This window comes from Euleptes europaea, chromosome 21 (genome assembly GCF_029931775.1).
Source record: "Euleptes europaea isolate rEulEur1 chromosome 21, rEulEur1.hap1, whole genome shotgun sequence".
Taxonomy (NCBI): domain Eukaryota; kingdom Metazoa; phylum Chordata; class Lepidosauria; order Squamata; family Sphaerodactylidae; genus Euleptes; species Euleptes europaea.
In genome coordinates, this window is record NC_079332.1 from 12991583 (window position 1) to 13005694 (window position 14112).

Genomic DNA, 14112 nt, shown 5'->3' on the forward strand with positions numbered 1-14112 from the left:
TGAATTCTGTGAAAATCACCGCTGCTACTGGGCCGCGTTCCCCCCCCCCACTCAATAATATCCATTAGCCCTTTCCTAAAATAGTAACTACACTGGAAAATTGTGTCCGAACGGCCTGGGGTCTTCCACACCAGTCAATAGCCGACGGGCCCCATGCATTAGAAATCTCCCACAAGCCTACCCTCCTTCTAGCGATCCCAGATCATCTTTTTACTTCCTGGCAGGGGAAGGTAGAAACAGCCGCTACTTCGGCCACCTGATCTCTGACGTTTCCTTCCCCAGTGTGCGTGTCGGTAAAGAATGGGGCGGGGGGACTTCTGTACAGTGCTCTCCCGGCCTGTCTTGTTGCTAACCACAAACTCGCACTCTCTGAAAATTGTGAAAGTCTGGAGTAGCGTGTACATTTTGTTACCTCTTTGTAGTATATACAGATGCCATAACTCAAAACCACTGTCCTACCTTTTGAGTTTCGGCACCCGTAACCGGCCGGCGTGGCTAAAACTCAAGATACGGGATGTGTTACGGTCAGTAACACAGTGCAGACTTCTTCCAGATTGCACTTTGAAATGAAGACTTTCGGGGAGAAAGGAAAGGTTTCACGTCCGGGGGTCGATTCCTGAGAATAAAGATGTGTTGTGTTTTAAGGCTGGGGGGGTGGCGTTTGGAGTTGAGGCAGAGGGACGCTCTAACTTGAGCAAAAATGGAAAACAGGGGAAGTCAAGCCCAAGGAATAGTATGCAGTAAGGAAAGGGAGAAGCGGGCAGCCTTTGATCGTCCGCGCCCGCCGGTGCGCCGTTTAAAAACCAGATGGGTGTTCCATGCGAGGTGGGTAACCACATGGGGGAATCCTGCCCGCATCCCTGGATAGGCCTAGTTTTCAGTTGCCACCCGCCCAGCCTGATCGTTCCACGAAGGAGACAGGCGTTACGTCCACAAGACCGGTAGATTGAACCTAAGAGCCGAGCGGCTGGGTCGAAGGGCCGGTCCCGAACCTCCGCCACCTGGGTTTGCCACTTTGTGGGGGTTTGCATTCTTCTTTTCCTCCTGAATTATCGTATTTGGGTTTATTTTTGGGGGGGGGTTACAATACAAAATGAAGTAGCGTTGTGGCATGACCTAGGGTAACTACCTTTCGAAGTCGATCTGTTCACATCTGCATGTCCCGTTCTGGAACCTGTGTGTGTGTTTATGTGCGATTTTGATGCCAAGCAAAAACAAAGATTATTGTTCGGAAGAGAAGAACAACATTTTTGTGTGTGTTCTTTCCTTGTTCAGAAGTGAGGAACAAAGGTTTTTTGTGCGTGTTCTTTTCAAGCGGTTTTTCGAAGAAGGGGGGTTGTTTTTTGTACCTCTCCTCCCCCCTCCCAAACCGGTTTTATCCTCCCAACGACCTTGTGAGGTAGGTCACGCTGCAAGTGGGCGATCGGCCCAAGATCCCCGAGCAATTTTCCACAGCGCTGCGGGGAATCAAACCGGGGCCTGGCACTCCGACCACTACACAACGCTGTCTCCCATCACATGAGGTTTCGGTCATCAGAGGTCCTCTGGGCAGGTGACAGCTGATAAATCCCGTTCATGAGTCCCAATTAATCGCTATGGGGAAGTGTTGAAATTAGCCTGGTTCCCAGTAACCTGGTTAGGCATCCTGACTGGGATGGCCCAGGCCAGCCCAATCTTGTCAGATCTTGGAAGCTAAGCAGGGTTGACCTTAGTACTTGGATGGGAGACCATCAAGGAATTCTAGTTTCAGGGGGGTAGCCAAGTTAGTCTGCAGTAGGAGCTAGATTCGAACCCAGCAGCACCTTAGAGACCAACAAGATTTTGGGGGTATGAGCTTTCAAGGGTCAAAGCTCCCTTGGTGTAGTGGTTAAAAGCGGTGGTTTGGAGCGGTGGACTCTGATCTGCAGACCCAGGTTTGATTCCCCACTCCTCCACATGAGCGGTGGAGGTTAATCTGGTGGACTAGATTTGTTTCCCCACCCCTACACACGAAGCCAGCTGGGTGACCTTGAGCTAGTCACACTCTCTCAGCCCCACCTACTTCACAGGGTGTCTGTTGTGGGAAAGGGGAGGCAACTCTAAGCCGGATTGATTCTCCCTTAAGTGGTAAAGTCGGCATATAAAAACCAACTCTTCTTTGTCTGGGTCGCTACGCTGGGGCAGGCAACGGCAAACCACCTCTGAGCATCTCTTGCCTTAAAAACCCTACAGGGTCACCGTAGGTTGGCCGTGACTTAACAGCACTTTACACACAACCCTGTTAGGTAGTTTAGGTTGCGCGAGAGCGTCTACAGTCCACGGTCAACCTCCGGGGCAGAGTGGGAGGGGATTCGAACCTGGGTCTCCCAGTCCCTAGTCCAATCCGCTAACCACTACACCACCATTCAGTTGAATTCCAGATTAAGCACTGGAGCAAGCACTCACATAGTTTTTCCCCACCAGAGAGCGACGCACCCTTCTGCATTTCAGGATTCGAATCAAGGGCGTCGCCCCCGACACTCGCGTCTCCATTTCTGCCTCTTGGCAGCCACCTCCACCCTAAATAAAGCCAAGTCCCTTGGCTTCGGCGTTCAGAAAACAAATTTTTCCACTGCCGGCTAACGCTTTCCTTATTTCCTATCAAAACATGCACAGCTCCCCTGGGACAAGCTGGCTCGTCGGTTGCCCCGAAACCTTACAAGGCTTTCCCCCCCTCCTTAGTTGTGATTCACACATTCCAAGGTTTTTGGCAGCGAGGGGAGCTGTTTCAGTTTGCAGCGAATGCACCCTGGGTGAACCACGGAGATTGGGAGTGGCGTAAAATTGAACTTCTGCGACTCGGCCCTCGGGGGTAGAATTTCAGCCTCGAAACGCCGCCAGTCCTTAAGCGTTTCAGCAACCGCCGGGGCAACGCTACAGGAAGCGGCACTTTGATCTAGGACCCCATCTCTTTCCAATCCCTCTTCCTGGCATACGTGGGTCAAACACCCTGTAGAATCATAGAGCTGGAAGGGACCACCAGGGTCATCTAGTCCAACCCCCTGCACAATGCAGGAAATTCACAACTCCCTCACACACCCAGAAGATGGCCAAGGTGCCCTCCTTCTCATCATCTGCCTAAGGTCATAGAATCAGCCTTGCTGACAGATGGCCACCTAACCTCTACTTAAAAACCTCCAAGGAAGGAGAGCTCACCACCTCTTGAGGAAGCCTGTTCCACTGTGGAAAAGCTGTGTTAGAAAATTCTTCCTAATGTCTAGATGGAAACTCTTCTGATTTAATTTCAACCCGTTGGTTCTGGTCCGACCTTCTGGAGCAACAGAAAACAACTCAGCCCCCTCCTCTATATGACAGCCCTTCAAGTACTTGAAGATGAAATTGGCAGCTTGATGTGCAACTCAACAACTTCCGCACACTACCCCAGCAGGGGTATCCTCGGGCCAGTCCCTCCCTCTCAGCTCTAACCTACCTCACAGGGGTCTGGCCACCACACCTCAAAAAGGATATTGGAGCACTTGAGAAGGTGCAGGAAAGAGCAACAAAAATGATCAGGGGACTAGAGCAACTGCCCTATGAGGAGCAGTTGAAACGCTTAGGGCTGTTTGGCTTGGAAAGGGGATGGTTAAGGGGAGACATGATAGAGGTCTATAAGAGGATGCATGGTGTGAAGAGAGTGGACAGGGAGAAACTTTTCTCCCTCTCATAATACCAGAACGCGGGGTCATCTGCATCATGGTTAGTATCCATTTTGACTAGTAGCCATGGATACCCCTCTCCTCCATGAACATGTCCACTCCTCTCTTCAAGCCTTCCAAGTTGGCAGCCATCCCCACATTGCAGAGGTCATTGCAGAGGTTGAAAAAGTACAGGTGAGGGCAACCAAGATGATGTTGGTGGTGAAGCACACGGCAGATGCTCTCTGAGGTGGCTTGGAAAAATTAAGTAGGGGCAGGAAGAATTAAGTGGGGCTCATCCATTCGAAAATATTTACAAATCACGAAACAATCCTCTTTTCTGAAATGGTCCAAAAACTAAATTTAGGCGGGACAAATATAGTCCCACACGCTGACTGCCGTGGCTCAATGGTAGAGCATCTGCTTGACATGCAGAAGGTCCCAGGTTCAATCCCTGGCATCTCCAGTTAAAGGGACTAGTTAGGCAAGTAGGTGATGGGAAAGACCTCTGCCTGAGACCCTGGAGAGCCGCTGGTGGTCTGAGTAGACAATACTGACTTCAATGGACCAAGGGTCTGATTCAGTATAAGGCAGCTTCATGTGTTCCTGTGTACGTTATTTATACCCCACTGTTCTCCCCAATGAAGACCCAAAGTGGTTTACGTGGTTCTCTTCGCCTCTGTTGTATCCTCACAACAACCCTGCGAGGTAGGATTGGTTGAGAGGGTGTGATCGGCCCTGAGGTCCCCCAGCAAGTTTCTGTGGTAGAGTGGGGATTCGAACCTGGGCCTCCCTAGTCTGACACTCTAACGCTATACCGCACGGCTATGGTGAACAGCTCTTTGTCCAACCGGCCAATGGGGTGGATTCTACTTGCTCCATTGACTGGTATGAAGAACTGGAAAGTGTTTGCAGTGGGAAGAACTACTCTCCGGCACCCCACCACACCTACAATTCCCATGCAACAGCTGTGATCACAGCTAAGCGTGGTGAGCCAGTGTGGTGTAGTGGTTAAGAGCGATGGACTCTGATCTGGAGAACCGGGTTTGATTCCCCACTCCTCCACATGAGCGGTGGACGCGAATCAGGTGAACCGGGTTGGTTTCCCCACTCCTCCACACTAAGCCAGCTGGGTGACCTGGGGCTAGTCACAGCTCTCTCAGCCTCACCTACCTCACTGAGTGTTGTGAGGAAGGGAAGGTGATTGTAAGCCAGTTTGATTCTTCCTTAGAGAAAGTCGGCATATAAAAACCAACTCTTCTTCTAACGGTCCTTTCAGTATCTACTTATTTTTGAATCACCACTGATTTCATCCCAAAATTATGTCTACTACATTATACTCAGCCACACTAACAACAACCACTGTGCCGATAAAAACAAGAAGGCGCATCCTTTTCCTCCCCCTTTTGCACAACTGACTTTGTATTAAATATTTTAATATATTAATTCTTTCTTTTTTTAAAAAAACGTACTAATAAAAAGCATTCAAAAAGAAAACGGTGGCAGGATGGAGAGAGGGATATCCTAATGGCAGAACAACAGGATACGTTTAAGAAAAGGAACAGATGAAGGAACAGGGAAACCCTTCGTCTGGTAGGGGATTCCGAGGATCTTGCAGCCAGACAATGGTGCACAAGACACTTGAGGGCATTAACGTAGGCAGAGAGGCGTTTGTATTTTGAAACGGGAGTTGTTTTGGTTTTCTGAACACTCTGTTCAGATCAGTCTCGTTCAGGTTTTAAGCAAGTGTTCAGGTTTGGGGTAGCCGAAGAGTACAAAGTCCGCTTCGTAAAGCTTGTACAGCTGCTGCCTCCATGCCACGGGGATTTTGGCAAACCAGTCTTCCTGCCAGCTACTGGCTGTCCTGTTCCGATAGCTGGGAGGGAAGCGGAGGAGACGATCCACCTTGAGAAGCTGCAGCAGGTGAGCTGCATCTTCATCCAAGGTCTCCAGCTTGCCGATAAAGTCATACTCCATTTGGCACGGGTGGCAGAGGCGGTACACTTGCCTCCAGTGCTCGTTGAAAGGGGCCAGCTTCTCCGTCCGAGGGTCCAGTAAATACTGGATGAAATCTGAAAAAGAAACCTTGAGGCCCGCTTCGAAGGCCTCGCCAACCGAGGTAGGAACACTGGTGTGATTGGAGTAGAGCTTCAGCATCGGGATAGCGAACCGGCGGTAGAACTCCTCGTTCTCCAGCTCGAATTTGCTGCGGAAGGCCGAGATGAGCCGGACGAAGGGGTCGCGGACAAAGAGGAACTTGGTATATTTCTTCAGCTTGATCTTCATGAGGTGGCGGGAGAACTTGCCGTAGCGGCGCCAAAATTTGTTGAAGGTGAAGTGAGTGCTGGAGTTGTGGACGTGCTCGCGGGGGATATCCAAGGGGTCGACGTAAGGGACACCCTGGTCCATTAAGCTCTCGCTCAGCACAATCATCACCCGCTTCCAGTTGGTGCATGCCACTTTGGGGACGTAGCAATAAATGACGCCATGACGGTCGTCGACTATCAGGTGGTTCAGCTCGTAGTTGGGAATGTCCTCAAACGAGCGGTACTTGGTCGGGAAGGCAAAGCTGGAATTGGCACAGAATTCCCTCAGAGTCTTCCTTCTCTCGGCCTGTATCTTCTCTTGGTCCAGCATCGTTCGGGCATCACGAGTAGACCAGTCATAACCTCTCACATTCTCCTCCAAGTTGTTGACAACAGGCCGGCTCGAAGCCTGCAAAGGCGGTTGCTCCGTTTTCCGGTTGACACGGTCCCTCAGTTCAGAAGTCAGGAGTTTCTCTAAAAACTCATCGACGTCCGACAGAGAGCCTCGGCCGTCATCCTTAACAACAGTAGGAAGCACCCCATGATGCCTGGAGAAGGATGTGTGTAGGTAGAAGTGAGCCGTTCCCACGTTATCCCAGTACACGATAATCAGCAGGATCATGAAAACAGAGCCCACCACCACCGAAAGACGGAACAGCCGCGCTTTGGTCATCCTGGTCAGCAGTTTCAGAGGTTACTTTCCGCTCAGTTCACCTCCGGCTCGAGGGGAAACATCTGAAACACAGCATGGTGCTTCGTGGGTGGTCTGGATCCTGCAAGGATATCAAAAGGAAAATGAAATGGCTTTTTCCCCCCACACACAAAATAGACAGAGGACAGCGTGGGCAGAAATCGTCCTTTCAAACTGAACCTCCAACATGAACATATGAATCCGCCTAATGCCAAATCGAGAGTCAGCATGGTGTGGTGGTTATGGTGTCGGACTAGGGCCCGGGAAACCCAGGTTCAAATCCCCACTCGCGCCATGGAAGCTTGCTGGGTGACCTCAGCTCCAACCATGGTTCGTATTTGGATGTGAGACCTCTAAGGAATACCATGGATGTGGAGGCAGGCAATGGCAAACCACCTCCCAATGTCTCTTGCCTTGAAAACCCAACAAACACATCAGCCGTACAGACTTTGGCTAGATTCGAACCGGACCACCGGAGAGAGCCACTTCTGACTTCCTTTTCCTTTCCTTTTATCCCTTAAAAGCTCTTTGATCCATTGATATATATCTAGTGTTTGAGGGATATAAGGACTGAAACGAATCTTGCCACTGACAATGTAGCCTTGGGATCCCTATTGCTTAGTAGAAAAGGCATTATGTCAGACACAGAGGCATTAGATTTGTATGTTAAAAGGGGGGAGATATAATGTGATCGAAGTTCCTCGTAAAAGCGGCATTGCTTCCGACTTCCGGCGTGATACTGCAGGACGCCCAAGGACACGTGCTTCGTTAACTGATTTTATTTTTCCTTGTTTTAGCGTTTAATTGGCTTTTAACGAGGGCTCCTATTTGTCTCTTTTTATCTGCCAAGGCCTGTTTTAAGTTTATTTAAGCCTTTATCTTCGTTTTGCTGTTTTATTGGCTCCGTTTCTGATTGTGAGACTATAGACGCTTAAGGCTCGTTTCACATTCAGAGTTTTTAACCTTGCTTTATTTTACTTCTACTCCCCTTTTCTCCCTTTCTTTGGACCCTTTCCCCATTTTAATATTTTCATTCCCGGCTTGACGGCCGTGTCCAGCCGGAGCTCCGACAAAGAATTCTAATTTTATTCTTCTATTTGCATTTTACAGCCCAATCTTATCCTGCTTTGGACTGTTTTATCAGTCTGCTACAAGCTACAAGGCTTGAAAACCCTACAGGGTCGCCATAAGTCGAGGGTCTGATTCAGGATAATGCAGCTTCATATATGTGTATTCATGTGCTGGGAGCCAGTGTGATGTAGTGTTAAGAGCAGTGGTTTGGAGCGGAGGAGTCTGATCTGGAGAACCGGGTTTCATCCCCCACTCCTCCACATGAGTGGCGGCTAATCTGGTGAACTGGATTTGTTTCCCCACTCCTACACAAAGCCAGCTGGGTGACCTTGGGCAAGTCACAGCTCTGTTAGAGCTCTCTCAGCCCCACCTACCTCGGAGGGTGTCTGATGTGGGGAGGGGAAGGGAAGGTGATTGTGAGCCGGTTTGAGTCTCCCTTAAATGGTGGAGAAAGTCGGCATATAAAAACCAACTTTCTTATTCTTATTCTTCTTCAAATCAAATGTTGGGAGGGGAAGGGAAGGTGATTGTAAGCTGGTTTGAGTCCCTTAAGTGGTAGAGAAAGTTGGCATATAAAAACCAACTCTTCTTCTTCTTCTTCCCAATATTAGAGAGAGAAATGTGCAAAAGACAGAATTGCCTACTCAGGCTGACAGCGGCTCTCCAGGGTCTCAAGAGGACCCTGGGAGTGGGTCCGATGTCACTACCTGGTCCTTTGAACCGGAGGTGCCGGGGATTGAACCTGGGACCTTCGGCTTGCCAAGCAGATGCTCTGCCACTGAGCCACGGCCCCCTCCTGTAAAGGGAGAAAATTAACACCGCAATCCTAAACAGACTGACAGCCTGCGCTCAGAAGAGAGTCACTCTGTGTAAGAAAGTAACATAAGTAAAGGGGCTTGATATACTAAGTCATAAACAGTACATTTTATGTGGCTGACGCATTAAAATAAATGTAAGTCCGATAAGAAAGTATGATATGGCCATCTGTCAGCAATGCTGATTCTATGAACTTGGGCAGTTCATGGGAGGGGGGCATCCTGGCCATCTTCTGGGCACTGGGGGTGTGTGGGGGAGGGAGCTGTGAGTTTCCTGCATTGTGCGGGGGGTTGGACTAGATGACCCTGGTGGTCCCTTTCAACTCTATATTTCATTTTCCCTCCAAATTTCCACCTCCCCACCCTTTCCCCCCATGGCTTCAAAATGCACATCTCCAAACATGGAAGATCAGCCCGCAGGATGAGACGCCGAGGAAGAATTACACCTGCGTGGAGCAATTTTGAAGCGGATCGCAGTGTGCAATCAAGCCCTACGGAAAACGGGCAGGCATTTTCGTTCTGCATTTGCGCATACACCTCACGGGCCATTTCACACCTTATGCAGCCACCAAACATAAGAGTTGTTCTTTTTAAACAAGGTGTGACAATCACAATGGGCCGTTGGCGGGTGTCCAGGTATAACAATGAGTTTGCATGCATACCTCATTGGGTTTGGCCTTTCTGGGGGGTGCATTCCCAACCGAGTCACAAGTCAGAACACCGCGTTCTGGTGTTCTGTGCCCCCTCGGTGCGCACAGGCCCGATTCAGATCGCGACCTTCCTTCCCACGCCCTGAAAAAAGATCCTGGAAGCCATGTTTGCCTGGAGGGAAAACTTGACACGCACGTGTAAATTGCACCAAGGGGGCTGCTTTGGGTCGGGGGAAATGGCATCTGGGGAAGGACGGAGCCCGCGCTCTCCCTGGGCCACAGTCCTGATCGGGGAGGGGCCGTGGCTCAGTGGTAGAGCCTCTGCTTGGCCTGCAGAAGGTCCCAGGTTCAATCCCCGGCATCTCCAGTTAAAGGGACCAGGCAAGGAGGTGATGTGAAAGACCTCCGCCTGAGACCCTGGAGAGCCGCTGCCGGTCTGAGGAGACAATACTAACTTTGAAAAACCAAGGGTCTGAGTCAGTGTAAGGCTGCTTCATGTGTGTCGCTGGTTACTCTGCCTTTTTCGGGTTGCGATGCTGTCATACCCCGGGCGTTGCCTCAACAACTTCCTCAGTTTCTGCTTTTCATTTCCTCGGAATAACAGCCCGCAACGGCCTGCCGCCAACCTAGCTTTGCAACCCCCCTGCCAAAAGCCTTGCATTTGGTGCAAGAAATAATTCTGGAATGCACTTTCTTTTGCACATACCCCCAGAAGAATTTTCTAACAGTGCGGTTCCTCAGTGGAACGGGCTTCCTCGGGAGGTGGGGAGCGCTCCTTCCCTGGAGGCTTTGAAGCAGAGGCTAGAGGGCCATCTGTCAGCAAGGCTGATTCTTTGACCTTTGGCAGATCGTGAGAGGGAGGGCATCTTGGACATCTTGCGGGCATGGAGTAAGGGCCACTGGGGGTGTGGGGGGAGGTAATTGTGAATGCCCTGCACTGTGCAGGGGGTTGGACTAGATGACCCTGGTGGTCCCTTCCAACTCTATGATTCTAGAAGAAGAGTTGGTTTTTATATGCCGACTTTCTCTACCACTTAAGGAAGAATCAAACTGACTTACAATCACCTTCCCTTCCCCTCCCCACAACCGACACCCTGTAAGGTAGGTTGGGGCTCAGAGAATTGTGACTAGCCCAAGGTCACCCAGCTGGCTACATGTCTAGGAGTGGGAAAGCCAACCCGGTTCTCCAGATCAGCGTCCGCCGCTCATGTGGAGGAGCAGGGAATCAAACCAGGTTCTCCAGATCAGAGTGCACTGCTCCAAACCACCACTCTTCACCACTACACCACGCTGGCGACTGAGGGCTTGTTTTCACTGGGGGGGGGGGGCATTGAGAGCTGACTGACACTTGAATGGTCATGCAAAAGACCTCAGCCTGGGACCTAGTATCCATTTTGACTAGTAGCCTTGAATGCCCCTCTCCTCCATGAACATGTCCACTCCCCTCTTCCAGCCTTCCAAGTTGGCAACCATCACCACATCCTGGGGCAGGGAGTCCCACAGTTTATGCGCTGTGTTTGTTGTTTTAGGCCCGGTCCTTCCTCGGAGGCCGAAGCTGTTCCAGCTCCAAGATTGCCGAGCTGCCCCTCGCCCAAATAAAATAAAAAGGGAAGCATTTCTCCCACCCCGCCAGGCCAGAAAGCGGCCCATGCCCCCCTAGCCCGGCGCCCAAGCTCCGATGCCATCGCCATGGCAACGACATCTCTCCCACACACCTGCTTCTCAAGTGGTACCTGCCCTACCTCAAGCACCTACCCAGCCCACTCCAGTCTGTTCCTGTGTTCCAAAGTATCCCAAGCTGGAAGGTGCACAAAATCTAGTCTTTTTCCACTTGCGAATGCGGACTTCCAAATTTTACCAGAGCCGAGGGTCTTTTTCCCAGATCACCATGAACGCATGAAGCTGCTTTATACTGAATCAGACCCCTGGTCCATCAAAGTCAGTATTGTCTGCTCAGACCGGAAGCGGCTCTCCAGGGTCTCAGGCAGACGTCTTTCACATCACCTACCTGCCTGGTCATTTTAACTGGAAATGCCGGGGATTGAACCTGGGAACTTCTGCATGCCAAGCAGAGGCTCTACCACGAAGCCATGGCCCCTCTCCATGGCTCTCTAGCGTCACAGGGGTCTTTCCCATCACCTCCTTGCCTAGTGCCTTCAACTGGAGATGCTGGAGATTGAACCTGGGACCTTCTGCATTCCAAGCAGAGGCTCTACCACGGAGCCATGGCCCCTCTCCATGGCTCTCCAGCGTCGCAGGGGTCTTTCCCATCACCTACTCGCCTGGTCCCTTTAACTGGAGATGCCGAGGATTGAACCTGGGACCCTTCTGCATGCCAAGCAGAGGCTCTACCACGGAACCACGGCCCCTCTCAATGGTTCTCCAGCGTCACAGGGGTCTTTCCCATCACCTCCTGGTCTTTCCCATCACCTCCCATCACCTCCTTGCCTGGTCCCTTTAACTGGAGAGGCCGAGGATTGAACCTGGGACCCTTCTGCACGCCAAGCAGAGGCTCTACCACGGAGCCACGGCCCCTCCCCTCAAAAAGCTCGGTCCAGGGATCTGGCCATCCCTGTCCGAAGCAACTTCTGGCCTAAAGGGACAGGTCACGAATCTCCCAGAGCCACAGCGGTGAGATGGATCCTTCCCAAAAAAGCAAATGGCTCTTTAGATGCCGTGGGGGGGGGGGCACAAGAGACGACCCCCCCCCGTTTTGCGACCCTCCAAGCCGCCGCCCCCCTCTCCCACCGCGGCCATCGCTCCTCGCCCGCTCCGTCCGCGCGCACCGGACATTCCCCGGGCGCCCCGCGGCGGCGGCGTGCGGGCCGAGCGGGGAGCCCTCGGGGGAATGTCCGGTGGGGCGTCCGGGCATCCCGCGGAGGGGCGATCGGGAGCCGCGCGGGTGGGGAGGTCGGGAGCGCGCGCCCCGGTCCCCCCCCCCCCCCGAGGCATCCAGGTGGGAGGCTGGAGCGCAGCCCCGGGATGCTCGCCGGTCCCCATTGCGCACGGAGGGGCGCGCTCGGGGCGGCTGGTCCCCCTCGCCCTCGGGGGTGGGGGGCTCTCCCCCCCTCCCCGCCCCAGCCCGGCTCCCCCTCCTCACCTCCTGCCCGGGGCTGCTCGACGGGCGGCGGAGGCGCTTCCCCGACAAGGAGCCCGCCAGCGGCTCCTCCTCCGGCCGCTCCTGCGCCGCCCCTTCTCGCGAGAAAGGCCGGCCTGCGGAGGGTGGGGGGCCCGCCACGCAGCCGGGGACGGGGGGGGTCGATGCCGGGTTCCCAACCTCCCGGTGGGGCCTGGTGATCTCCCGGTGGGGGCTGGAGATCTCCCGGAACGCCGGCGGGGGCTGCAGGCTGCGGGGGTGCGTCCCGCTGGGAGGGGATGCGCGCTTGGGCGAGGGGGGAGCCGGCGGCGGTCGAGCTGGAGGGCGAGAGATTCAAAGCAGGTGAAAAGGAAGCATTTTTTTTCACACCACGCGACAACTCCGTCCTGGACATAAGAGCATAAGGGAAACCAGGCTTGGCCGCACCACGGTCCATCCAGCCCAGCGGTCTGTTCACACAGGGGCCGACCGGGGGCCTCTAGGAAGCCCCTCTCCCGTAATGCTCCCATAATACTAGAATGCGGGGTCCTCGGCTGAAGGTGGAGGGCGAGAGATTCAAAACAGATAAAAGAAAGTCTTTTTTCACACAACGCAGAGTTCAATTGTGGAACTCCCTGCTCCAGGATGTGGGGATGGCGGCCAGCTTGGAGGGCTTTAAGAGGGGAGTGGACATATCCATGGAGAAAAGTTAGAACGGATACTAGTCATGCTGCATGCCTACTCTCTCTAGTATCAGAGGAGCAGGCCTATTATTTTGGGTGCGGTGGAACCCAGGCAGGATAAATGCTGCTGCAGTCGTCTTCTTTGTGGGCTTCCTGGAGGCACCTGGTTGGCCGCTGTGTGGACAGACTGCTGGACTTGATGGGCCTGGATCGGATCCAGCAGGGCCTTTCTTATGTTGTTATGCTCCTCAGGCTCCACGCACCGGATCTTCAGGAATTTCCCGACCTGGAGTTGGCAACCCTAGAGAGGGGACCAGAGTTAGGGTTCCCGGCTCCAGGTTGGGAAAGACCTGGAGGTTTGGGGGGCGGAGCCTGAGGAGGGGAGGGACTTCGATGCTGTTGAGTCCGATTGCCAAAGGGGCCGTTTTCTGCAGGGGGACTGATCTCTGTCGGCTGGAGATCAGTTATAATAGTGGGAGATCTCCAGCTGGTACCTGGAGGTTGGCAGCCCTAACCAGAGTCCTGCGGTTGGGTTGATTCTCATGCCCGCAGCAGGCAAAGTGACCCATGTCTATGATACGATTGGGGTTTGGGGAAGGGAGGAATCACAGTGGGGTATAATGCCGAAGTGTCCACCCTCTGAAGCATCTGTTCCCGCCAGAGGAACTGACCTCTGTCATCTGTTGCAATTATTATTCAATTATTATTATTATTATTAGAAGAAGAACAGGAGGAGGAGGAGGAGGAGTTGGTTTTTATATGCCGACTTTCTCTAGCACTTAAGGCAGAATCAAACCGGCTTACAATCGCCTTCCCCTCCCCACAAAAGACACCCTGTGAGGTAGGTGGGGCTGAGAGAGCTGTGACTAGCCCAAGGTCACCCAGCTGGCTTCGTGTGGAGGAGTGGGGAAACCAACCCGGTTCACCAGATTGGCGTCTGCTGCTCATGTGGAAGAGTGGGGAATCAAACCCGGTTCTCCAGATCAGACTCAACCGCTCCAAATCACCGCTCTTAACCACTACACCACGCTGGCTCTTAGACTTATAGCCAGCCCTCCCCAGCAAAAGCTGGGCTCAGGGCGGCTCACACAGTAATATAAATAAATGATAAAACACAATCAAAGATCTCCCATTTCCCCCTGCTTCGAAACCCATTGGAGACCCTCT

General features: G+C 52.7%; 2 protein-coding genes and 1 non-coding gene across 3 annotated transcripts in view; 1 reads left to right on the forward strand and 2 right to left on the reverse strand.

The window, feature by feature from the left end:
- The first annotated feature begins 4050 nt into the window (after window positions 1-4050).
- On the forward strand, window positions 4051-4119 carry TRNAV-GAC (transfer RNA valine (anticodon GAC)). The gene has a single exon. It is a non-coding gene; the product is annotated as a tRNA-Val (tRNA).
- A 1257-nt stretch (window positions 4120-5376) lies between these two features.
- Window positions 5377-6644, reverse strand: CHST12 (carbohydrate sulfotransferase 12). Its single transcript, XM_056866416.1, has one exon. The coding sequence runs from the start codon at window positions 6630-6632 to the stop codon at window positions 5385-5387; it is 1248 nt and encodes a 415-aa protein (XP_056722394.1). The 5' UTR covers window positions 6633-6644; the 3' UTR covers window positions 5377-5384.
- A 5082-nt stretch (window positions 6645-11726) lies between these two features.
- The window catches only part of LOC130492835 (kinesin-like protein KIF19), a 32306-nt gene continuing 29920 nt past the window's right edge, over window positions 11727-14112 (reverse strand). Inside the window, exons 20-21 of the mRNA XM_056866621.1 lie at window positions 11935-12399; window positions 11727-11779 (exon numbers count right to left, since the gene is read on the reverse strand). Of these exons, the coding sequence (XP_056722599.1) occupies window positions 11727-11779; window positions 11935-12399 (518 nt within the window). The remainder of the gene's footprint in view (window positions 11780-11934; window positions 12400-14112) is intronic.

What these genes read in the sequence shown, in the direction of transcription:
- CHST12 (XM_056866416.1), bottom strand. Translation starts at nt 6,632, where the DNA reads ATGACCAAAGCGCGGCTGTTCCGTCTTTCGGTGGTGGTGGGCTCTGTT.